At 43.3% G+C, this 23,879-nt stretch overlaps 1 protein-coding gene across 8 annotated transcripts in view; it reads left to right on the top strand.

Annotated features, from left to right (window-relative positions):
* Window positions 1-23,879, top strand: part of LIMS1 (LIM zinc finger domain containing 1) — a 77,266-nt gene that overhangs the window by 43,020 nt on the left and 10,367 nt on the right. For 6 of the 8 annotated variants that reach the window (XM_071744564.1, XM_071744573.1, XM_071744590.1 and 3 more), the window contains exons 2-3: window positions 15,568-15,727; window positions 22,517-22,583. In XM_071744564.1, coding sequence (XP_071600665.1) covers window positions 15,568-15,727; window positions 22,517-22,583 — 227 coding nt within the window. Of the gene's footprint in view, window positions 1-12,454; window positions 12,793-15,567; window positions 15,728-22,516; window positions 22,584-23,879 lie in introns of those variants that run through there. The other 2 variants (XM_071744526.1, XM_071744537.1) reach the window with 2 other exon arrangements.

The following is a 23,879-nucleotide window of genomic DNA, read 5'->3' as shown; positions in this document are numbered from 1 at the left end:
TAGATATCTTTAAGGTCCCTTCCAAACCATTCTATGATTTTATGGTTGAATTAGGGCCCTGTGAAGCAGTATGCTGGAGCTCCTAAACATGTACAGGGCATATGTTTGTCATATAATGAATCACACAGATTTTATTTTCCAGGAACCAAAATTTCTTGAAGCAATTATCTTTACAGTATAAAAACGATTTCCTGTGTTGATGTAACTTCATGGTGGGATGTGTGCAGTTGGGACTCTGAGCTCCACAGCAGGAAGGCAAAGGCAAGCTTTACCTTCTGTCTCTCTGTCCACTGATGTTACTTCAGCCAGAGGTTTGACCTTCAAAATTGTCTTCTAGATCTGCTATTCAATTTATGAGTCAGTCTCTATGCACATTTTTCAAGAGAGACCATAGGAATATAGTTTGGCTCTTTCCATTTTTTTTTATTTTTTTTTTTTCCTCCAGTCACCTCTTGCTCTAGCAAGTAGGTGTCAGGTCATCTGGAGGTGAACTTATCTCATGCAGCTGTGGCTATCTGTGGTGCCTGATTCACAAGCAGCAGAGCTTACTTTAGTTCATGGTTTTGCTCATTTTGTTTATCTGGTCACTGTGATTCCTTACCTCCTGTGGAAGAGGTTTGACACCTTGCATTGCAACCACATCTTTGCTGAAGTTCATAGCCTGCTGCTCAAAATCTACCCCAGCTACCTCAGTGTTGCAGGTGGCAAGGTCTGGTGCTGGTCCCACCAGCAGCAGTGAGGACCTGAGGGGCTGGGGAGAACCAGCAGAGTCCATCCAGTTAAGGAGAGTGAGGGCCTTTCAAGGGATAACATCCTTAGCTATAAAAAGCCCTAAGCTCATCTGGGATCAGGACTGGGATGGGAGAGTAGGGTTCATACCCTTGTTTTCAAAACCTGTCCTAGGATGGAGTGAGTTGTCCTCCCAGGAATCCTCTCTCATCCCTTCCACCCCACGCTGTCCTGGTGTAACCCACGCCCGTTATCCCATCATCTGAGGTGAAAGGAGTCCCTTGTACTGACAGTACAGCACATTGATGGGGATGGGAAATCTGGCTCCTCTTTTTATCTCTTCCACTCCATGGATCACCTATCAGTCCATTCTGACAGTCTTTAAATCTACTGATATGGGTGTTACTGACACTTTACTGATGGTACAGGGAGCTGGAGCCCACCCATCCCATGCACAAGGTGGTCTGGATAGCTCATGCTTTTCTTGAACTTGCACAGCACAAGTACAGTGTTCAGATCTCTCTGGGAACTAAGAGCAAGGGAAGGCAGAAAGTAAAATCTGTTTGCACTTGGAAGCATTATTGGCTTAGACATCCACAAGGCTAGGGATGCTGAACGGATTCCTCTCTTCCCTTGCTTGAGCTGTGCACACCAGTGCATAGACCCTCAGTAAGGAGGATGCTCCTCAGGTGCATAGTTCCTAGTGCAGGGGTCTGCCTGGCACCTTCATCTCCTCAGTCTGCAGCAAGTATAGCAGTCACTGAACAGGATGCAACCTGAGAAACCTTCAGAATGGAGAGGAAGGCTTCTTCTTTTCTAGCTATATTGATTTAGTGGAAAAAAGTGACAGCTCTGATAAATCTTGTCTTTCCTTGTCTTAGGATAATGGCATGTAAAAAATTCTCACTGTATACTGAGCTATTCTTTCTTCCTTTTCTTAGCAAACAGGATGCAAAGGAAATTGTATGCATACATTTATGATTAATCATTAGGAGTCACTTCGGTAGCAATATGCTTGCTATTTTTGCTCTTTCCCCTTCTCAGCCCATGGCCTTTGTAAAAATAGAATGATTCCTCTAAAAAATTTGATACTATTAATTTCCTGTGCTGGTTTTGGCTGAGGTTAAACCACAACATTTCCAAAACTCAGTACAAGGTACTGGGAAAAGCCATCGTCCTTTTTTTCTTTTTGACAACTACACTTAAAATGAATTTGATCAAAGTGTTGTCCATAGCTCTTTTTAAATTTATATCAGTTCAACAATAGAAAAAAATCATTGGCAAGCTTCAGTTGGTGGCTGTCAGCTACTCAGGTAGTTCACTTCTCTGTTCTCTTGTGCAGAAAGCACTGTAGACATTTTCCACATTAATAGCTTTAAAGTACCTGCTTTCCCTTTGCACTCTGCTGCTGAAGCTGATGAGTACATCTGCGTGAGTAGGTGCAGGCAATCTTCTGCTGGGTCTGTTCAGGCTCCCACCTGCCTCTCCACACTGACTCGAGGCTGGAAGGCATGTGGATTTGCCCCAAAATTTCGTGCACAAAGACTCCCTCGCAGATGAAATAGGAGACATAAGCACATTCTTACGTCCCACTGAGCCTCGAGGGGGAGAGGCTCTGCACTGCAAAGCTTGTAGGTGAGTATAAAAAGAAACAAATGAATAAAATCCCCCAAACATCAGCAATGCGGTAGGGCTGAGTGCCTCTCTTTCTTCATGAGGTACAGAGAGTTTTGCAAGGTCACAGATCTCAGCTTGCCATCAAAAACCCATGAACAGCAGCCAGCCAAGGTGTGCAGCTGTTTCCAGACACACGTGCTCTCTGAAGAGATCCTGCTCTTCTTCTAGGAGGGAGAAAAGAAGATGCTAGTCAGAAACTGTCTGAAGAAGCAGGGACCCTGTTGGGTCCAGTTCAGATGTCTCTGGGTACTTGAGAGGAAGGGAAGGCAAAAATTAAAATCTGGTTGCACCTGGAAGCATTCTTAAATTTTATTTCCAGGGCTAACATTTCTTAATAGCATCACAAATGTTAATATTTATATAGCCTCTTTCTTTATGTATATATTTCACTTGCTCACAGTGCTAGTGTCAGCAGGCAAAGATGTAATTATTGATCACATTGGTTAAAAAAAGAGACTAATTTATTAAACCAGAGTGAGCTTGAAAATACGTGTTAGGCCACAAAAAAATTATACTTATTTATTTGTTGTGGTTAGAAACTCTGCTGGAATAGTAGAGAATTAGGACCTAGAAATGCTCATTTAAATCAGATACTTGGGAATTCTTGATTGAAAAATTCTTTGGCTCATCTGCTAGGTGTTCTAAATGAAGAAGGGATTTGTCCATGTCAGTGTAATACTGAGTTACTATTATTAATTATTGTAACTTCCAGCCAGCAAAAATGTGCTTCATGGTTATACGTTAGTATTGCAATACTTAGAATTTGCCTTGAGCCTTGGTTTGAGGTTATCCAAATTATTACAGGCTTTACTGTTCATTTGTGCTGTACTTTTCTTTGCTCTAGGGGTTAAAGTAACAAGAGGAACACACCCTTTTTTCTTGCCTTCTCTCTCACCCCTTGTCTCCTGCATTGCATAACAACACCTAAGCAATTTTGTTTGACTTGCTCACCCTGACTGTCACCTCCCATGACTCCAAATGACTGGGGGTAGCAGCTTGCGTAACAGAAACCCAGGCAATTACTACTGTTCCTTTTATGATTGCCTCATTGGAATAATCTATTTCAGTAAATTGTTAAGCTTCAATTAGAGCAATTAGGATTTTCATTGCTTTCATTTTCATTAGGATTAGCTGGCTAAAGATAAGTTGTAGGTTTCTTTTTTTTTTTTTCTTTCATGTGTTTTGATAGCACCTCATCAGAGGTGTTCTCTACAGAATATGTACAGTGAGTGCTCCTTAGTCTTTATTGTAATTTCCTTAGTCTTTATTGTAATTAAGCTCTCCTTTGAATGTAGTCTACCAGCCTGCAGTGAGCAGGGACGTCTTCACCTAGATCAGGTTGCTCAGAGCCTCACCCAGCCTGACCTTGAAGTGAATTTACACACAGAAGTGTTCTGAGGAGGAGATAAAAATTAAATTATGGCAATGTCACCATTTAATAAAAATTACCAGCTTGCAGGCAGTGGGGAGAAGAAGCTTAAAGGCTGTTAAATTTGCTTTCCCTTTCTGTTTAATTTATGTTCATGGGGTCTCTGAGCTGTTCTGAGTAATACAAAGTCAACAGACAGTGTCCTTGAAAGTACCAAGGAGCATTTTACGTGATGCTGTCCAGACATGGGAATGGCTCCTGCTTGCCAAGTATGTTGCTTCTGACAGTGGCCAAAAGCTGATGCCTCTGGAGGGAGGTGTAAGGAAAGAGCTGGCCTTTTATGGGGTTTCCTTTGATAGTAATCCCAGCTTGCCACTAGCTGTGTCTCAGAGGCTTCCTACAGAGTTTGTGACATCCAGTGTTTTTCACTTCAGTTAACTCCTCCAGTCTCGCCTCACACCCAGCAACCCTGGTGCATTTTCCAAACATGAGTGATGCTCTTGAGTGTTCATGGGTATTAGCTGATGGCATTGAGAGCATGGTTATGTGTTCATTTTTTTCTTTGCTTGATGTATCATAGCTGCTTTGGGCATTGTTCAGTTTTCATCTTTGTATCTGCCAGATTTGTAGAAACTTCTGATTTTAGGTAGTTCCTGGTAGAATTCTAAAAAGATGCTTTTATATACAAAGCTCTGTGAGCAGTGTTTTTGGATGATGCTCCTTTTTGCCAGTGGATTGCAAATGATCCCCTGATGCACCTCTTTACATAGCAACAAAAGGAAACTTTGTGATCTTTTCAATCGTTTTTACAACAAGAGGGGTTTGGTTTCTAACTTTTGGGGCACCGTTCCCTGCAGCATTCATGCTTTTTCTATCTGCTCTAATGGCCATGGTAGGGATAGAAGAAAATTAGCTATTCATCTTAAAGGAAGTAACGTTTTGTCAGACACAGCTAGCAGTACCTACCTGGCAGCATTTCTCAACTGTGTGTTTTTAAATGAAAGATCCAAAAGATAAAAGTTGTTTCAGCAAGGAATGAACAGATGAAGGTGAGGTGGATGTGAAATGGTGTTTTTATTTTCCAGCATGTTAAATCCATGCATGCCACACTCTCCATAGATCATAAAGTTCTTGATCCTGAGTTGAGTCTACCTTTTGAACTTTATGCAGCTATTGGAAAAATGTTACCCACTTGGTGTCATGACTCAAAACTAGAGCCCTTCTTGTTCTGGTGTGGAAAGTTTGCATTGAAAGCTGTTTGTCTTGCTTGATGTTTGGCTTTGCAGTTATTGTTTTGTGTGTATCTCCTTGCTGACTTTAGAAACTGAAGCATACAGTATATTTGTGATGTATTAAAAAAGGACATTATTTTTTAAAGGACGTGGTAGCAGTGCAGCTTCAGGATAGTTCCTTGAGTTACCAGGCTGCAGGTCATGAATTTTGTGTGAAGTTTACAATTAACTGCTTAGTTTTAAACTACATGCCTTTCTAAAACTAAAACTCAAATTATACCCACTTTTCCATGATACATAGCAAAAGGGAAGGAGGTTTGGCAGAACTTCTCTGATACAAAGCACAGAACCTCATTGTTTACCCTTTTCCCTTTGCTTCTGTCCTGCCAAGCAAATCACCTGCACCCCTCCTGCAGATAAGCCCAGCAGTAAGTCCACTGTTGCAAGGGGCAACTTCTGCATCTTCCCTCACCACAAGTGTAATAATATGATCATTCTGCAATACTGTAATAATTCACTCCTGCTTTATGTTCTGGATAAGTCAGTTGTTGGGGTGTAAATCTGTTACACTAAGAAAACCTTGGAATAGTTACCAAAGCCTTCAGTTCCCAAAATACGTAGAAATCTTGCTTTGCACTAACTGCTACTGAAGTTCATTCATGCTGATTTCACAGCTCTGCTACAAGTATTGAACAGCTAATTAAGTACAACATGAAGACATTTGAGTTTGCATTACTCAAAACATTAAGACCATCATAATGAAGTACAAAAGCAATGCCATTTTGTATTGCTTTATAAGGGAATACAAAACATATAAAGCAATACAAACATTACTCATGCTTGACTCTTAGGACTATAAATTGCTTCTGCTTAATCTCTTGAACATCAGGGCCACTATTTAAGTCCACGGTGTGGGCTGCAATCCCCTGCTCTTTTAAAGCCTGGTGATGCTGCAATGAATGTGGAAATTGAAAACTGTTAAACAAAACCCTAGAGTGACTAATAATTACAATTTAATTTGTGTGTGAGAGAAGAGCAACAGCTGAGGAGTTGTTTTTTTACCGCATTCTACTTCTGCCCAAAATAAATCCATTCAATTAAAAACTTTGCACTTTCTCATACAGAACAGAAAAACAAACTTAATGAAGGTGAAAAATGGTTTCAAGAGGTAATGTTGCTGGAGGTGTAGGTTAACAGTAATTTGGGAGGCTTCATGTGTGGAAGTGACGTGTTGGTGAGTAAAGCTGAAGGTCAGCCCTCAGCATGGTGTCTCCAGTGGAGACATGAGTATAATCAAGATGTCTCTGTGAGCCACAGAGCCTGGTGTTGCAGTTATCTCTGCCCTAAAAAAGAACTATGTGGATGTATTGGAAGTCTTGCCTGGTAGCCAGGGTGTCACGTTGAGTCATGGTTTTAATTATAGCTCTTGGATGAACCACTCGGGTCATGGTGTCTGCTGTGTGAAAACATGGGTTCCAGTGTGTGTGGGCAGGTGGCAAAGGCAGAAGCAAAGGCTGGCTTTGCACTTGCAAGGATTTGGTGAAGAATTTCCAGTGGATTTTAGTGACAGATTACTTGAACTGAATATTGGTGCTAGGAAACTGTTACCCTGAAGAGAAATATGCTAGTACAGCATTTTAGAATCATGGAATCCTTTAGGTTGGAAATAACCCTTAAGATCATCGAGTCCAGCCATTAACCTAGCACTGCCAATATGTCTTTTAAAAAACCTGCAGGAATGGGGACTCTACCACCTCCATGAGCAGCCTGTTCCCAGTGCTAGACAAGAAGAAACTCTTCCTAATATCCAATCTAAAGCTTCCCATGGCACAACTTGAGGCCATTTCTTGTTCTGTTGCTTGTTTCTTGGGAGAAGAGACCAACACACAATTCTTTACAATCTCCTTTCAGGTAGTTGTAGAGAGCAATAAGGTCTCAGCTCAGACTGCTTTTCTCCAGGCTAAACAACCTCAGTTCCTTCAGATGGTCCACATAAGACTTGTTCTCCAGGCCCTTCCCCAGCTTTTTTTCCTTCTTTGGACTTGCTTCATCACCTTGATGTCCTTCTTGTAATAAGGGGCCCAAAACCAACACAATATTTGAGGTATGGCCTCTCCAGTGATGGGAACAGGGACACTACAATCACTTTCCTACTTCTGCTGGCCACATAAATTCTGGCACGAGCCAGGATGCTGTTTTCCTGGAGTATCAGAAAAAGGCAAAGATCAACCGCATTCATTTTTACATATTTGTACTTTAAATTTCTTCCTTAAGCAGCGGGGGAGAAGTATACATGCACTGAGCTGGAATTAACTTCCAGCTGCCTGATCACAGTCTATTGTGTGTCCCTTGTCTTTCCAGTGGTTTGGTTTCCACCAATATAAATATTATTCTGCTCAAACACTTTCAGATTTATAACTTGACTCTAGTGTTGTGAAGTTCATTGCGTGCATGTCCAAACAAACAGGACACTTCTAAACTTGGTGGGCCTGATCTTGTCTCATTGGTCTTGAAAAGATGGTTCTTTTCACACCAGGTGTCTCAGAGACATTTTATGTGCAGCCCCTTATGGCTGACCTTTTTTTTTTATTATTCTTAAATTAGAAATAGGGATAGAAGTGTTGTTATATGAAGTGCATTGTTGCAAACACATCTTTAAAATGTGTTGAACTGAAACAGTTGGGATACAGTTTTTTACTATAGTTAAGAGTACATGCAGTCGGCCACATAGGGTACAGATTTTAAGAATAATTGATAGTATGCTGTATCTCATGCAGTGCAGCTATATTAGAGCTCTTGTGAGCTTCTCATACGTGGTACCATGTATTTTTCTGTCTGTGTAGGATTCAAAAAATAGTAGCGTAAGAGGGAAGAAATGGCTGTTTTAAAGTACACAGAAGTAATTCCTTGTTTTACATTGAGCTTGGTTTTTAGTAATGTTTGTAACCAACAGAAAGAAAGAAAATACAAGGTTTTTTTTTTTAATGTTACAGCAGGAAAGTGCTGTAATGAAAGATTGCTGTCTCTATGAATTCCGTCAGAATTTTTCACTGTCCTTGTATGGCTACTTAAATGTTGTGTGGGAAGGTGCTGCTTACCTGTTTATTCCAGTTATATTCATTTCCTTATGGAGAGATGGAATGTGAACCTTCTCTGTTTGTGGAGACCAAAGCATTTTTTGGACATGTTTATACTAGAAGAAATTTATATTGAAGTATATAAAACAGCTAGAGTTGCCTTTTTGTTTGCTCTGTTTAAACTCCCACCACATAAGCTTAATCATGCTTTTTGTGGCAAAGACTAAAGGATGGAACTTTTGGAAGCACTCAGAATTCATCGGGATTTTATTGCAGTGGTTTTCCACCCTTTTTACTAGAAACAGAAGTTAAGAGCCATGTTAGGCGTATGTAAAAAATCCTACCCGTAATGGGCAGCTTTATTCTAGAAAAGATTTATACTTTCTTTAAAATTGCCTTAGGAGACCAGCTAAGCATGGGAAGTATTTTATTGCTTAAGAGGTAAACAATTGCAGCAACCAGAACCCGAGTGGTTTGAATTTCAATGAAAAAAGATGCAAAAGGTCAATGAGTGCTTTAAAAAGCTGATGCAGAAATCAGTGCTGGGTGCTGCAAGCCCACTGGTATTTTACAGCAACTTCTGTTCTCCTCGTTCTGTATTTTGTGTGCGAGGACCTTTGCCTAGCATCTGAGTTAAAGATAATGAACGTGAAATCACCCTTACCTATGTGGGAGGCAGAGGGACGCACTGTGCTTCCCTTATCCCTTCCGGCACACTCCGATGGGGCACACGGCCTCCCCACAGCGCTGGTGACGCAGTCGTGTTTCGTGGTGCCTTGAGTAGGTTGCCAAGCAGCAGCTGCTTTTGCCAAGCACCTTGTTTGGAGCCGTGACTGCTGGGCACGTCTATTTGTGGCATGGAGCATAATGCTCAGCGGGGCTGGCCGGCCACACAGCATTCTCTGTAAGAGTCCCTGTCTGCCTCTGGCAGCCACAGGCATGGGCAGCTGGATTTGAAAGCTCCCCAGAGAAAGCAGTGTGTGTGTGAGCAGGGCGGCAGTCATCTACCAGCAATGATAAAGCAGTGGGGCTATTTTTGCTTTTATTTTCCAAAGCCCTTCCCCATAGCCACAGTGGGACTCCCTCTCTCCTCTCCTCTCCTCTCCTCTCCTCTCCTCTCCTCTCCTCTCCTCTCCTCTCCTCTCCTCTCCTCTCCTCTCCTCTCCTCTCCTCTCCTCTCCTCTCCTCTCCTCTCCTCTCCTCTCCTCTCCTCTCCTCTCCTCTCCTCTCCTCTCCTCTCCTCTCCTCTCCTCTCCTCTCCTCTCCTCTCCTCTCCTCTCCTCTCCTCTCCCCTCCCCTCCCCTCCCCTCCCCTCCCCTCCCCTCCCCTCCCCTCCCCTCCCCTCCCCTCCCCTCCCCTCCCCTCCCCTCCCCTCCCCTCCCCTCCCCTCCCCTCCTCTCCCCTCCTCTCCCCTCCTCTCCCCTCCTCTCCTCTCCTCTCCTCTCCTCTCCTCTCCTCTCCTCTCCTCTCCTCTCCTCTCCTCTCCTCTCCTCTCCTCTCCTCTCCATTTCTTTCAGTGTTTTGCCCACCATCAGCTTGGGCTCCCAATAATACCTTCAGCGTGCCAGCCAGAGCCTCTCTCTTCTTCCTTCCCATGTACCTTTTCCAGTTAAATACTCAACTTCTCCCTTTTCTCCTTGTCACTGCTTCCTTAACAGCTGGCTGGTAGGTTTTGTCCCAGATCCCAGGTAGTGGCCTTGGGAAGCTGCTGCAAATCAACAGCTCCCTACACTCTTCTCGCTCCCCATGAACAGCTTCACCTCTGAGTAACCTAGAATTCCCCAATGAAAATCCTGTGTATTTTTAACAGCGAATTTCTGATCTTGGCTTCATGCCTCCAGCAAAATGACAGAAAAGAGAAAGACAGTCAGCTGCTCTGCATTTGTGGATTACTGAGCCTTCACAGTAGAAGCTGTGCTTTGCCTCAGTAGCAGAAAAGCCCTTTTAAACTCATGGCAAGCTCCTTTCTTGCTTAATGGAAAACAAATTGGGAGTAATTCCACCAGCAGCCACAGGCCTCGAGAACCAGGCAGCTTCTACTTAATGCACGTACAGAGTCACATCATCTTGTAGGACTGCTTCCTGCAAAAAGCTAGGACATGTACAAAAGGAGTTTTGGCTGCATTTTGGTGCACTGACATGCTGTGCTACTTGCTTTGCTACGTCCATGCAGAAGGCTGCACAGTAGCAAGCTGAAGAAGCAAACAAGTATTTTCCCGCTGGTCACAGAAAACAGAAAAAAAGGCAACAGAAGTAGCTTCCAGCCTTGGTAGCCTGGGGATTTCATGTTACTGCAAGGATTGAAGTAGTCCACAGGGAGAAGGAAACTCTTCAGGGCTCTCTGATTCACAGTCTCCCAGGAGAATTGCCTGCAATCTGAGACAAAATACAAGAAAACAATTGAGGAGATGGTCAGTGATAAAGGCAAGAGGCTGACTTGCTCTTTCCTCTCTAAGTGACTTGGTGCACCTGCACTAATCTTGGATGAATCAGCATGGTTGGAACATTTCAATCAGTCTCCCTGGAGTTTCTCATATTCACAGAAGCTCAGCATTGAGCTGTTCAGGAAATGTTGGGAAGCAGGATGGAAAAGAAGAGCTGGCATCACTATGTCTGCATCTCTGTTGGCAAACAGCACTCATTTTCATCACTGGTGCTCCAGCAAACACATAAACCTTTCCTTCCAGTACTGTTTCCTGCAGCAGTGCTCTGGCAAGTTCACCATGGCCTGGGGCTACAACCTGAGAATTTTCTTGATCTGGAGCTTGCTCCAGGACAGATAAAAATAGGGCTTGAGCTCCAGCCAAGCTGTATAATCGGTGAAGGTGCAGCCCCCGTTAGCCTGTTACAACTTGTGACTCCCTGTAGCTCAGGTACAAGAGGGATAATCACACCTAGGGATGGATAAATTAGCAGGGTCATGGAGCCATGTTCCCACCTAACACAGTGTCCCGTGGCACAGGGGCATAGCTTGCCTAGAGGTTCTTCCTGCTGAGGGGAGGTGAAGCAAAGACACCTGACCAAACCTATCCCACAAATTTGGCAGCAGTAGAAACGAAGTGCTGTGCCGGCCAGGCTGCAGGGAGGAGGCTCCATGCAAGCCCAGGCCTGTGGTGATGAGTGCTGTGTGTGCTGCTGCTCTGCAGCTGAGCAATCTGTCCCATCGAGTGGGAGGAGATTTGGCCTCAAACTGTCACAAAATAGACCCTCTGCAGTAGGTCCTAGGAAGATCATAAAAAAAAAAAAAACACAACAAACCAGTAGCTTTGGCAGGACTTTCTGTCAAGTCCTTTGTCACCTTGTAGTCCTCATTTTTCTACTTGTTCCCAGTTGGTCTCCTTCCTCTCCTTCTCTGCTTTTTTAAGCTCCCTTGCAGAGTAGCAGATTCTTTGAATATGTGTCATGAGCACAAAGTGTACATGGTGTTGGAGTTCGGGCAATTGCTAGCAAGGCTGTGTTAGTACAGTGCTAGAGACAGCTACTCAGGATGGCTTCCCAAAATTTTGTCTGCTCTTACAAGTTGCTGGAAGCTGAGCATCCCTCGTCAGCTGCAAGGACTGCATTTCAAGCAGGAAGAGCTTGCAGGACTTTAATTATTAGCTGCAGAAATGCAGCTAATCGACCCTGCATTCCTCGGTAAGCAGCACACAATGTGGTTTTAAACAGAATGTAACTGTGAAATAATTGTAACTTTAGAAGGGAATTCTGTGATGAAGGAATGATTAATTTTGTTATTTCTTCCTGGGTTTTCTCTCTCAGTTCCCTAATACCCACAGAAAGTTACTTCAGTAAGTGTTCTAACAATAGATAACTGTTCTAAACACAGCACATCACTGGAAATCAAGCTGCATTTTTCCTCCTTCATATATTGCCCATGATAGCAGTTTGGTTAATGGCTGATATGTGCCTACACCTTCTCCAAAGTGCTGTCAGGAAGGAAGATGCCTACAGATATATTCAGCACATACAGCTTAGAAGACACAAGTGGAACATTAAGGGCCATTTTTACACTGTAGCTAATATACTGTAGCATTAAAGCAATATTTACCAAATGACAAGAGTCTCCTCTTTGTGCTTTCCACTGATGGTTTGCCCATGATTAAGTATCATTGGAATCTGCCTCCCCCTCCTCAGCAGAAGGTAGCTGTGGACAAGTTTGGCAGTGCTCCCGTAGGTTACCTGCAGGGTAGCTCTCCTGGACAACTCTCAGCAGCAGCCGGCAGCAAAGCCTCTTTCTAGCATCTAAGTTTGCATGAGGGGCTGGCAGGGAGGGGAATGTGCTCCCTTGCTCACAGCCAGTGTCAGTAAATCCCAGCTTGACAGGCTCACCGCCCCGCCGCTGAACTTTTAACTTGAAGCTGTGTCAGGGCACTGAGCAGCTCCGGCTACATGAGACGGGGCTGTGAAAGTAAATCACTTGGCTGGGAACAAGGGGAAGCCCAGCGTATTGTTTTGCAGACTTTGCCTGCAGCTTCTTCTCAGAATAAGCGTGGAGCGTATACACCTGGGGAAGCACTTAGAGAGAGATGGATTTCCAGGGCAGAGCTCACCCTTATCCCATCCCGGAGGATGAAGAGGTTGCACACAAAGTCGCTCCTGATGCTCACAACTCCGCAGGAAATGAAAGCGAGAAACCGGTGTCAAAATTGCAACGTAGGCACAGTGAGATAAAGCTCTACAAAGAGTTTTGTGACTTTTATGCAAGATTGTAAGTTCATTCTCTTCAGTGTTGGGATGTAGCTCCGGTGATGTTACTGGTGTGTTGTACATATGTGTTTTATTTGAGCTCTGGGCAGGCTGTACAAGCTGTTCCTCAGCCCAGCCTTTGCCACGGTTCTGCTTGATACATTGCCAGTCGTAATCATGAACAAAAAATTGAGCTGTTTCTTTAAACTTCATCATTAATTGTGACAGAAATTCGTATTGTCAGTTGAAACAGGATTAGAATTTGTCAAGTAGTTTTTCTGGCTTTAGGTTGTTTGCCTGTTATTCTGGGCAAAGGGATAAACTGCTTCACTAACGCAGAAGGATTACTTGTATCTCCAGTTTACATATATGATGTGTTTCAACTCAAAGTACTTTTGCATACCGAGGGAGGAAACCTTTATGCTTTCATTTGGTTTTGAACTTTGTTTTATGGTTTTGCTCAGATTATTCTTTGTGTCTGGCAGCTCTTAACATTAAACAGTTTTTTAAGTTTAACATCCTTAGTGCTTGAGAACTGTTGAGGTGAGAATGAACATCCTGGTCTCTGTTGTGATTATTCTTCACTTAAATTAATATGGAGTAGGGGTGAAGTGGCTGAGATTTTCCCCCACAGAAAGGGGGGAATCCATGGAGACCATTGGTGAGCTTTATAGTTAACCACAGCTTATACATATAGTCTCTGCAGTTTGTCAGCTTGTCTGTAATGTGTGGCATAGTATGTGATAAATAATTTTTAATTTTCTGTCTGATCTCCTTGTTTCACTGAGCAGGTACTGAATATTTGGAAAGCAGTCACTTTTCCTCTTCTGCAAAGATCTCTAAAGAGAGAGAAATAAAAAAAAAAAACCAGGCCAGCTAATAATAACTGGTCAGATGTGACCTTGTCTAGGGAACTTCTGTGGGACAGTTAAGAAACAGATAAAGCACATTCCTTTTTGAACCACGTGCTGGGTGTTTGCTCACTCCCTCAGATGCTGAACAAGGAATTAATTCAGGACCTGCTGAACCTGGTGAGAGCCAAGAAGTCTTATCCCCTCAGAGGGAAAGGCTTGGCATCTTTCAGAGGTCTAAGGGCTCTGCTCTTACAGGTGCAGCACGATACCTGTATCAAAACATGTGCGTGTGTGCATGTTTGTTTAAAATAATGTCAGTTGTTTAATCAGCTTCCAGATAGTCAATGCTTTTGTCAGCTGTGGTCAGACTGTAAAGTAACTAGACTATGGCCCTGCATTTTCTCTCTGCTATCAGATGGTGTTAGGAGAGAGGTGATCCTGAAAGGCATAGCTGTGAGAATCTAGATATAAGAAGAAAATGCTTGGGAAGGAAGAGTCAAGTGAGACTTTTTCTGGCACAGGAGCCTTAATTAACTGAAACACAGCTGCACTGTTTGCTGCAGATGTGCACACAATCCCAGTGAAGTAGCCAGTTCCTCTGATGGATTGCAGCTACTGCACTGTCGTTGTATGGTCACTTGTCTTTGAGAAGCAACCAAGGTTGCAATTTGGGTAATTTTTGCATCCCTGGTGTGCCACATGTTGGCCTACATGTGGGCTGCAGCGAGTCAGCTGGAGAATTCACACCCTCCTCCTTGGCCCTTCTGACTGGCACAGGCATGCCATGAACCCTGAGATGAACACTAACAAACCAACCAAAAGTTGCGTGGCTTCAAACTCAATTTGTAAAATGATTTCAAGCTATGCAAATCTTACATGAGGGATAATTGGGTACCTGCTCTGGATTTCAGCAATACCTGCCAGACTAGATACCACACAATCTTTCACATTGTTTATTTAGAGCTTGTGGGCCAATGCTGCTATGTATGTTTTATAATTAGGAATGATTTTGGAATTACCATTTGTGTTTCCCTATGTGATGCCATTATCATAGAATCATAGAATCATAGGGGTTGGAAGGGACCTCGAAAGATCATCTAGTCCAACCCCCCCTGCCAGAGCAGGGCCCCCTAGAGTACATCGCCTAGGAACGTGTCCAGGCGGGTTTTGAATGTCTCCAGTGAAGGAGACTCCACAACCCCCCTGGGCAGCCTGTTCCAGGGCTCTGTCACCCTTACAGTAAAAAAATTCTTTCTGATATTCAACTTGAACCTCCTATGCTCCAATTTACACCCATTACCCCTTGTCCTATCACTGGTCACTACTGAGAAAAGCCTAACTCCATCTCCCTGACACTCACCCCTTACATATTTGAAAACATTGATGAGGTCACCCCTCAGTCTCCTTTTCTCCAAACTAAAGAGACCCAGCTCCCTCAGCCTTTCCTCATAAGGGAGATGTTCCACTCCCTTAATCATCTTAGTAGCTCTGCGCTGGACTCTTTCAAGCACTTCCCTGTCCTTCTTGAACTGATTCGATTATTGTCAATATTGTCAATATTTGAACCATTATTCGATTATTGTCAATATTTCCCCTTGTTTTCTCTCATTCTATTGTATTTTGTCATTTTTGTAGTACTTCCTTGAATTACCCGCCTTTTCTCATCACAAAAACCCTGTAAAAATATCTAGTAACAATTTTTTAATTAATAGTTATCAGAATGCATCGCGGGGTTTTGGTTTCTAAAGAGTTTGGGAGCCGGGGAAAACAGCAGTTTTATTTCTGAGGGGATGCCGCAAGTCATGAAGTCCATTAAAAAACTTCGATTGAGCAGGAAAAAAAAAAAAAAAAAAAAAAAGAAGAAGAAGAAGAGACCTGCAACCGGTGGTATGGCCTGTTTGGGCTAATTTCTTTTTATTCTTTTTTTTTTTCCTTAATGACAGCAACATGGCAAATGCCCTTGCAAATGCCATCTGCGAGCGCTGCAGAGGGGGCTTTGCCCCTGCTGAGAAAATCGTCAACAGCAACGGTGAACTGTACCACGAGCAGTGCTTTGTCTGTGCCCAGTGCTTCCAGCAGTTCCCTGAAGGGCTCTTCTACGAGGTAAGGTCTGCACAGTGCTCCCCCTGAAGCCCCCTTCAGCACTGGCCTTCTGCTTTCACTCCCCTGCCAGAAGCAGCTCCAGGCAGATCGATAGCTTAGAAAGTCCCGTGGTAAGAACTGAGCTCTGAAAGGATGTGTCCCAAAGAGGGAGAAAGCAACAGAAGCAGTTCTGTGCCAATGTGGAGGGCATCAGTGTGGGGAACCTTATTTAAATGTGTAAGCCTCATGCTATCAGAGCTGGGTGAGGAGTTGCTGGAGGTTTCTCTCTCACTGCAGACTTTTTCTACTGAAGTCTGTGAAGGCAATCTGTATATCATTCTGGAAATATAGGGAAGGCATTACTTCTTAGAGGAAAATCCATATAGAAAGAAATCCTAGCGTACTGTGGTCCACAGGAAGTTTATTGCTGAACTGAGTGAGGCCAGCACAGCATGTGAAAAGTTTCTTGCAGAGATGAGCTGTAAGCCATCATGCTGTGATCAGGCTGTGCTGACAACTGAAGCCAGACAGGGCCAAAACAGTGTCACGGAATTGTAGAATCCTAGGAAGTTAGGGGTTGGAAGGGACCTCAGAAGATCATCTAGTCCAACCCCCCCTGCCAGAGCAGGGTCACCTACAGCAGGTCAACTCTAAGTTTAACAAACTGGAGCATTCAAACTTAGCAGTCCTTACACGCTTTCAAGGGCTAAAACCCACTCCCACTGATAGTTCTCAGCACCGGGTAGATTTCCCTCAGCTCAGATGGGTGTTTTGTTATAGGTGTCATTTTTTTTCTGCCTTCCCCTCTCTTGGAGGGAGATTCAGCATGTGGCTCTGCTCTCTTAAGTACAAAGTGGCCTTTGTGAAAGCTTTAGGCTGGTTCATAAAATATGAAGCAATTGGTATAAGGGAGGGTAGATGATGTAAGACAGGGGTTACTGTGTGAGAGATAAGGTCCTGCTCAAGTAGCTTGTTGTCCAACTTGCAGTAGCAGCTACAGGATTTATGTCAAACTGTGATTGGGAGGGGGAGGTGAGCAATGTGTTACAAGCACAATGTTGTGCCCTCACTGTGTGCCATCTGTGTGGTAAGAGTACAAGAGTTTATCTTCCACAGTAGTATTTATAATTTTACGGAACCAGGTTGATGAGGAGAGGCTGAGGGTGGAGTGTGGATTGGAAAAGGGACTGACAAAGGGGGTTCCTTTCTCTCACCTTGTTTGAGGATCAAAAGATTTTAAGTGCTGTAGGGATAGTATTGCACAAATTGTGTAAATGAGCCACCAGTGTTCCATAAGACATCAAATGGTGAGTTGCAAGGCAGTAGCAATTAGAAAAAAGCAACAAAAAAAAAAACACCCCACCTTCTAGACACACATTACCTTATGACTCTAATATATACTGAGCTGCTGCCTGCTTGCAGGCATGGTAAAGGAGTCCTGAAGTGTTAAGACCCAAAGCAAACATAAAGTGATACCAATGTTTGAAAACTAGAATATTTGTAACTGTGGCAACAAAATTGTCTTAAAACAATAAAGAGTATTTGAGTATTTTCTGTACATAATAAGTACCTTATTCATCCTTTTTCTGACTCAAAAAACAGTGGGTCCAGGTCCTCTTTCAGAAAATTGGATGGTCCTTTGAAATAAAAGTTTGAGAAATCCTGCTTCAGGCAGCCTGTATCTCCTAGAGTGTGGCGGAGGACCACAATGGACATAAAAGTCTTAAATTTGCTCATAATTCAGGTGTAATATGGTGTCTCTGTTGCTTACATAGGCGCTTACATAGGCCATACCTGAATGTCCTTGGCAGGGGTAATTATCCTGGTGATGTTCAGATATATTGGATGTGAGCATTTTGTTTCCTGATGCTGCCTGGTTGTCATTCATAGCCATATTGCCCTTTGAGCACTCTCACTGGAAAGTGATGCTCCATAATAAACACAGTAAGTCAGAAGTAAGTGTTGACAGATTGTCCTGGGAATGAAAACAGCCTCATGTACTAAACTTGTTTTGATAACATTGCTAGGCTGTTGTTTTGTGTTTTTTTTCAGGCTGGGTAGATGCTTTGTTCTTAAGAACTGTTACATAGAAAGTAGAAAGTTACAGTTAAGAATAGAAACTTTTTGCTGCAACTTTTACAGAGGTAAATAATTTTGATGAGCATTTAATGGTAAAGACTTTTTTGTGGCTTGAACTTCACATCACCGTTTTGCCTCTAGCCCTTCTAGTGTCCACCACAAGATCTTGCAGTTTCTCTCTGCACCAGCAAGTCTATCTGCTGCTGTTGAAGAGAGGTACTTTTTGATTTGTTTAAGCTCTCTGATAGCCTTCAGGTGATGGCTTATAAATCTTACCCAGCCTTCCTCCCACATTTATACTGAGCTGTCCTAGGCATCTCCTAGGGACTGAAGAGGTCAGTAGATAGCTGTAGTGTCACAGCACTTGTGCCTTTAGGGCTGCTTCAGCTGGGAAGTCTTTGGCTGGGCTTTCTCCTTTGTCTCTGCATTCTTCAGGGTGTCCACGCGTCCTGTGCTGCCAGGATGGCTCAGTTCTCACTGAAGTGGTCAGTGAGACAACTGCAGTGAAACCCTGGTGTGTTCCCTGATGCTGCTGCTCAGGGAGAAGGGAGGACAAGGCCATAATTCCCTTTCATTAAGCACCTTGGCACAAGTGTTTGGAATGTCCTGGGTGACAGTGTTTGGGTGAGGCAGAGGGACAGCCCTAAGCAGATACAGGATGGGCTCAGTTTGAGCAGTGCTCAGGAGATGGCAGACAGTGGTCTGAAAACTTGAGACAATTTGTATCACTGTCAAAAAAAAGTGATTGGAGAAGACAGGCAGAAGCAGGATCTTCCTCTGACTGGCTTAATGCAATCTTTGAGCAGATGAGTGTGTTTGGAGGTGTGGCCAGGTAAAGTGCTTTCCTGATCACATTCTCCATGGGTAAACACAGTCGGTCACTCAGCATGACTTTGTGTTTATTCTGTGCCTGGTTTAGCTAAGCTGGTGTTTCTTGGGCATGATTTCCATTGCTCTTAGCAATGGGGAAGCCAAATAGTCTTCCCCTGCTTATCTCAAACTTTGCTGAGTTACCCCAGTTAGTCATTAAGCCACTTACCATATTTGCTGTTAGATGCTGCCCTGATAAGCTTTCATGCTCTGTTCCACAAGTAGGAGCTGAACTGGTCAGACTACGTGGGAAGAAATGCCAGTGCAGTTCTTCTGCAGCATGGGATGTGCCTCCAGGCTGCTTGCAGGAACCTCTGTCAGCACAGCTCACCATGGTCTGGTGTTGGAACTGAGCTGCTTGCAGGTACAAGCTGTGCCATGCCAGAGCAGCAACCACCTGCAGCACAGCACAGCAGGAGTTTTGTCCTCCTCATGTTAGAAATTATAACGTGGATTCATAATCAGCCAGTGTCTGCCTTTTGCCTAAGGGCATAAGCAAGAGCTGTGTCCCTAATGTTGCATGGGACCTGCTAGGGTGTATTTGTGTTCCAGCTTTCTCAGTATCATCAGTTTAGCATGTGTGCTAAACCAAAACAGGTATTAGCAAAAGCATAAGCCAGCAGAGTTTCCAAACTCAACATGCTTTGCCATCAGATGTGAAGTGGTAGCAGTTCTGGTCTGCTTTTACTCTCTCATCTTGAAGCTTCATATTCCCTACGTCTGCTCTTTCAGAGTCTTACAACTGGTTGCAGCACACTGTCCTGTACTCACAGTAGCAGAACTTCAGCAGCAGTGAGCCCAGAGGCACAGGCTGACCCCACTGTAATCAGCCAGCGGGCATTTCTTCCAATCCACATTACTCTCTCATCCAAGAATGGCTTCTCCCTTCTAGAGGTTGCCTGTCTGACCCACTGGGGATTGTAAGCACCTCACTTTCAGAAAAGGGAGGTTAGGAGAGGTAAGTCCTACAGGTGGTCCAACCATTCATTAAGAGAACCCTTGCTGGCTGCTTTCAGAAAAAGCCCAACCTGCTCTGTCTGTGCTGGGGGCTGAACAAGACAAGAAGGGCTTAGAGAGGTGCATCCCACAACAGAAGAAATACATCAAAATCCTTATAATGTGCTCACAAGAACTATAATTGGGGAACCTGTATCACTATTATTGTTGCTTCTGCTGCTGCTTTTGTTGTCATTATTGTTGTTGTTATTATTATCTAATGGCATAGTACTCTTGTCTCCTGAATTAGAGGGAGTTCCTTTCAGTTTGGGTTATTTTCTAAGATGTCTGAAATAAATTATGGAAAGATTAAGAGAAGGCCCAGCTGCCATAAGCTTTTTGGATTTGTTTTGATTCCAGTTGCACCTGGAATGTTTTCTTAAAAGGTGCTTTACCAAAACCCAAGCATTTGTGCATATCTTTCCACTAAGTTAACTAAAAACTTGGAGATCAGCTGGAGGCTACGTTGTGGTGAAATCATAGAATCACCGAATGGTTTGGGCTGGAAGGGGCTGTAAAGATCATCTCATGCCAAGCCCCTTGCCATGGGCAGGGACACCTCCCACCAGACCAGGTTGCTCCGAGCCCCATCCAACCTGGCCTTGAGCACTTCCAGGGAGGGGGCAGCCACAGCTTCCCTGGGCAACCTGTGCCAGTGTCTCACCACCCTCATAATGAAGAATTTCTTCCTAATTTCTAATTGAATTCTACCTTCTTCCAGTTTAAAGTCATTACCCTTTGTCTTGTCAGTACACACCCTTGTAAGCAGTCCCTCCTCAGCTTTCCTGTTGGCCCCTGCAGGTATTGGAAAGCTCCTATAATATCTCCCCAGAGCCTCCTCTACTCCTGAACAACCCCAGCTCTCTCAGGCTGTCTCTAGGAGAGGTGTTCCAGTCTTCTGATCATCTTTGTGTCCCTCCTCTGGACTTGCTCCAACAGTTCCACATCCTGGAGAAGTATTCCATGCAGAGCCTTCAGCATAGAAGTGACATGATCTTGCATTTGAAATATATTCTGTAGGATTTATTATAAAAGCTCAAGGCCTTTGCTGATGGAACTGCTGTGTCATTCACAAAAGGCAGCACAAATGAGCTGAGAGGTTGAAAATGTAAACAAGACTCAGTGGTAATCAACCTGCCTGATGCAAACCAGTGGAGAAGAAAACCTGTTTGGTCTGCCCAGATCAACATAGGGTGGCTATGAAATTCAGGCAAACCTATGCATCTCCTGTTGGCCCACCTGTTTACACAAAACAGGAAGTTTTGGGATTTTTTTTCAGTTTAAAAAGGTTGTATCCATCAGGAAGCAAGCACAGTCCTCAACCAGTAATTTCCATTACACTTTGAGGCAGTAGTAGTGCTCTGTATCTCAATTAAAAAAAAAAAAAAAAAGAAAAAGAAAAAAAAGCCCAGTTTAAAAAATCATTTGTTTTAGAATATTACATTGGAAAAACACTTGATATATTGCTAGCAGAGACAAGTGAAAGAGTTGGTATAGAGCTCATGTCTTTCTGTTTCTAGTAGGTGCAAAAAGTTGAAAGAAAGGCTGGATAAGGCACTTAGTGCCATGATCTAGTCAGTGTGGTAGTGTTAGGTCATAGGCTGGACTTGATGATCTCAGAGGTCTTTTCCAGCCTCAATAATTTTGTGATTCTGTAATACAGGCTGGGCACAGGAATTAGTTTCTGATCTCAATTATCTAGTGACTTCTAGAGTGTTTTGTTAGCTCCACATCCTGCTGGTGGCTCTGTATATTGCATGAATAATCACTAAACTTCCATTATACTTGGTCCTTGGAATTTCATAGTATCAAACAGGAAATCTTGAAGCCTGTTTCTCTGTTTTCTGTCCATGCAGCAAAACTTAATTTGTGGGTAGTAGTTTTTGCTCTTCACTTTTTTTGTCTTAGACCAAGTAAAAAGAAAGGAATGGGGTTTCCTGCTGTCCACCTTTTTCCAGTGTTTTAAACTGATGCATTCAAATTCAAACATTGCACAACATACCTAATATTGTCTGTCTGGTTTTGACATGCTAGTTGACTTGTGTGTCTAGTAATGATGTGCCTGAAGGTATCTAAACATTTCCCTTCCTTTCAAGACATTTGCCTACATGTTTTTACATATTCTTCTGTGAAGTTGCTAATGCAGTGCTGTAGAACTTTATTTTTTCCCGTATTTTTTTTTCTATGCAAGCTTGAACTGCAGCTGAACTTCTCTAAGCTGTGAAAAAATTCAGATCTGAATCTCGTTTCATCTGGTCTATGTAATAAACTTCGTTCCTTAGCATTTGGACTTGATGATCTTAAGGTCTTTTCCAACTGAAATGATTCTATGAAATAAGCATCCCAAAGGAAAAGCCTTATTTCCCTTCATGTAATGGCTGCACAATAAATTGCAAAGATTTCTGTCCCTGGGTGTTCTTCCTCCCCCCATCCTTATTTCCTCCGGTATGCTGGGTCACTCTTGCAGGAAATGTAGAGTGGGGAAGAGATCAAATGGGTTGAGGGAAAACACTTCCCCTCAGGAAAGGTTTTTGTTAGCTAATTTCCTGACCAGAATTTGCTCAATTGCATCAGAGTTTCTGCTGTCTCAAAATTCAGATGTCTCTTGTGATGTAAATGGGTGATGGAAAATGTGTTACACTCCCAGCACTATTAGAGGACTGCTGTACTATTGATGCTACATGCTAACCAGTAGCTGAATTGGTGGATTTAATGCCTTGCAGATGCTCTTTTTTATTTTATTTTTGTGTTGCCCTTCATGTTTTAGTACCTAATTGCATCTGGAAACAAACTAGTATGTTACAGTATCTACGTTGAGGGCATGCTCCTCATTCCTCTAATGCTCAGATTTTTTTCCATTTGCAGTTCGAAGGGAGGAAGTACTGTGAACATGATTTTCAAATGCTTTTTGCCCCTTGCTGCCATCAGTGTGGTAAGTTTTACTCTGGGGTGCAACACTTCAGACTGAACAGAAATGGGAATGTCATTGTGGGAGGATGTGCATAACCCTTGTTGTAGGGAGGTGGCCCTGTGGGGCTGAGAAACTGAACCTCCAGATTTAGCTAGACTTAATAGAATTTGGGGAGCTGTTTTTCCTAAAGGTCACCAAGCAGTGGGATTTTAAAAAAAGTTTGCACTATTTGAATGAGTAGTTTAGCTGTTGATCCAGTGACCTGATGAACAGACCATTCATGACTCCTCATTATATACACCTACTGCATGTGCTTGTGCAGCTGAAACCCTGCAGCAAGTATTTGTCATCTGCTTTGACTGTTGTAACCCATCCATGCTGTCCTACACCACAAAAGCAGGGAACAGTCTTTATCAACTAGTCTTACAATCATCAGGCAGGCCAGCTGGTCCCCATTCCTATTTTTGAAACAAATACCTGCAAGCTTCAGGGCCTGATGTCAACCCCATGTAACCCTGAGGTTATTTTTATATATATATATGTATATATAATATGTATTTTATATATATATATATGTATATATGTATAAACACACCCTGCTGTCTTTTATTTGCCAGTGGTGATGTGAATGCTTGCTTTTTTGCTGCACTGTCATCATTTGCATGGTATATTTTATTGCCTGTGTGTGACACATCATGCTTGGGCAGGGCTGTGAAGTCATTACTTGACTATTGCTTACACTGGTCTGGAAGCTTTTGTGTTTCCATGGCACATTGGCAAGGTGCTTCAGCTTTCACTTATCCCAGTAAGGCCTTTCCCATATAAAGGGAGGGGTTGAACACCAAGGAAGAGGGAAGCAGATGTTAAGGACCTTTGAATTCAGAGCTGCAGATGTGAACAAGCTGAAGAAGAGGAAGAAAGAGGTTGGTGGTAATTTCTGAAGAGATATACTGCCTATCTCCTGGACTTTTCCCACCCAGCCAGCACAGCTCCCACTACTCCTGCCTTGGCTCCAAGTAGTGGCTTAAAACCCCAGCAAGGTCCTGGTCAAAGCTTGGCTTTGCCACTTCTTGGATTTAATAAGAACAGCCAAATCAATGGGGTAGTTGTCAGTGACATTTCTGGAGTCCATCAGGTTTTGTTCTGGAAAAGCTGTGGCTTCATGGGAATGCCACAGAGCTGTGTGTTGGATGTTACCCTCTGCATTTGTTACCAGCCCGAGATCTCCCCTGGGGCAATTTGAGGCACACGTTCTACAAATCCAGGACTCAGCCTCCTTGGGAAGTTGAGGTCCCAAGACATTTTGAGCAGAGACTT

The sequence above is a fragment of the Heliangelus exortis genome, chromosome 1 (genome assembly GCF_036169615.1).
Source record: "Heliangelus exortis chromosome 1, bHelExo1.hap1, whole genome shotgun sequence".
Taxonomy (NCBI): domain Eukaryota; kingdom Metazoa; phylum Chordata; class Aves; order Apodiformes; family Trochilidae; genus Heliangelus; species Heliangelus exortis.
Note: the sequence above shows the minus strand (reverse complement) of the source record. Positions and strands in the feature narration are given on the sequence as shown.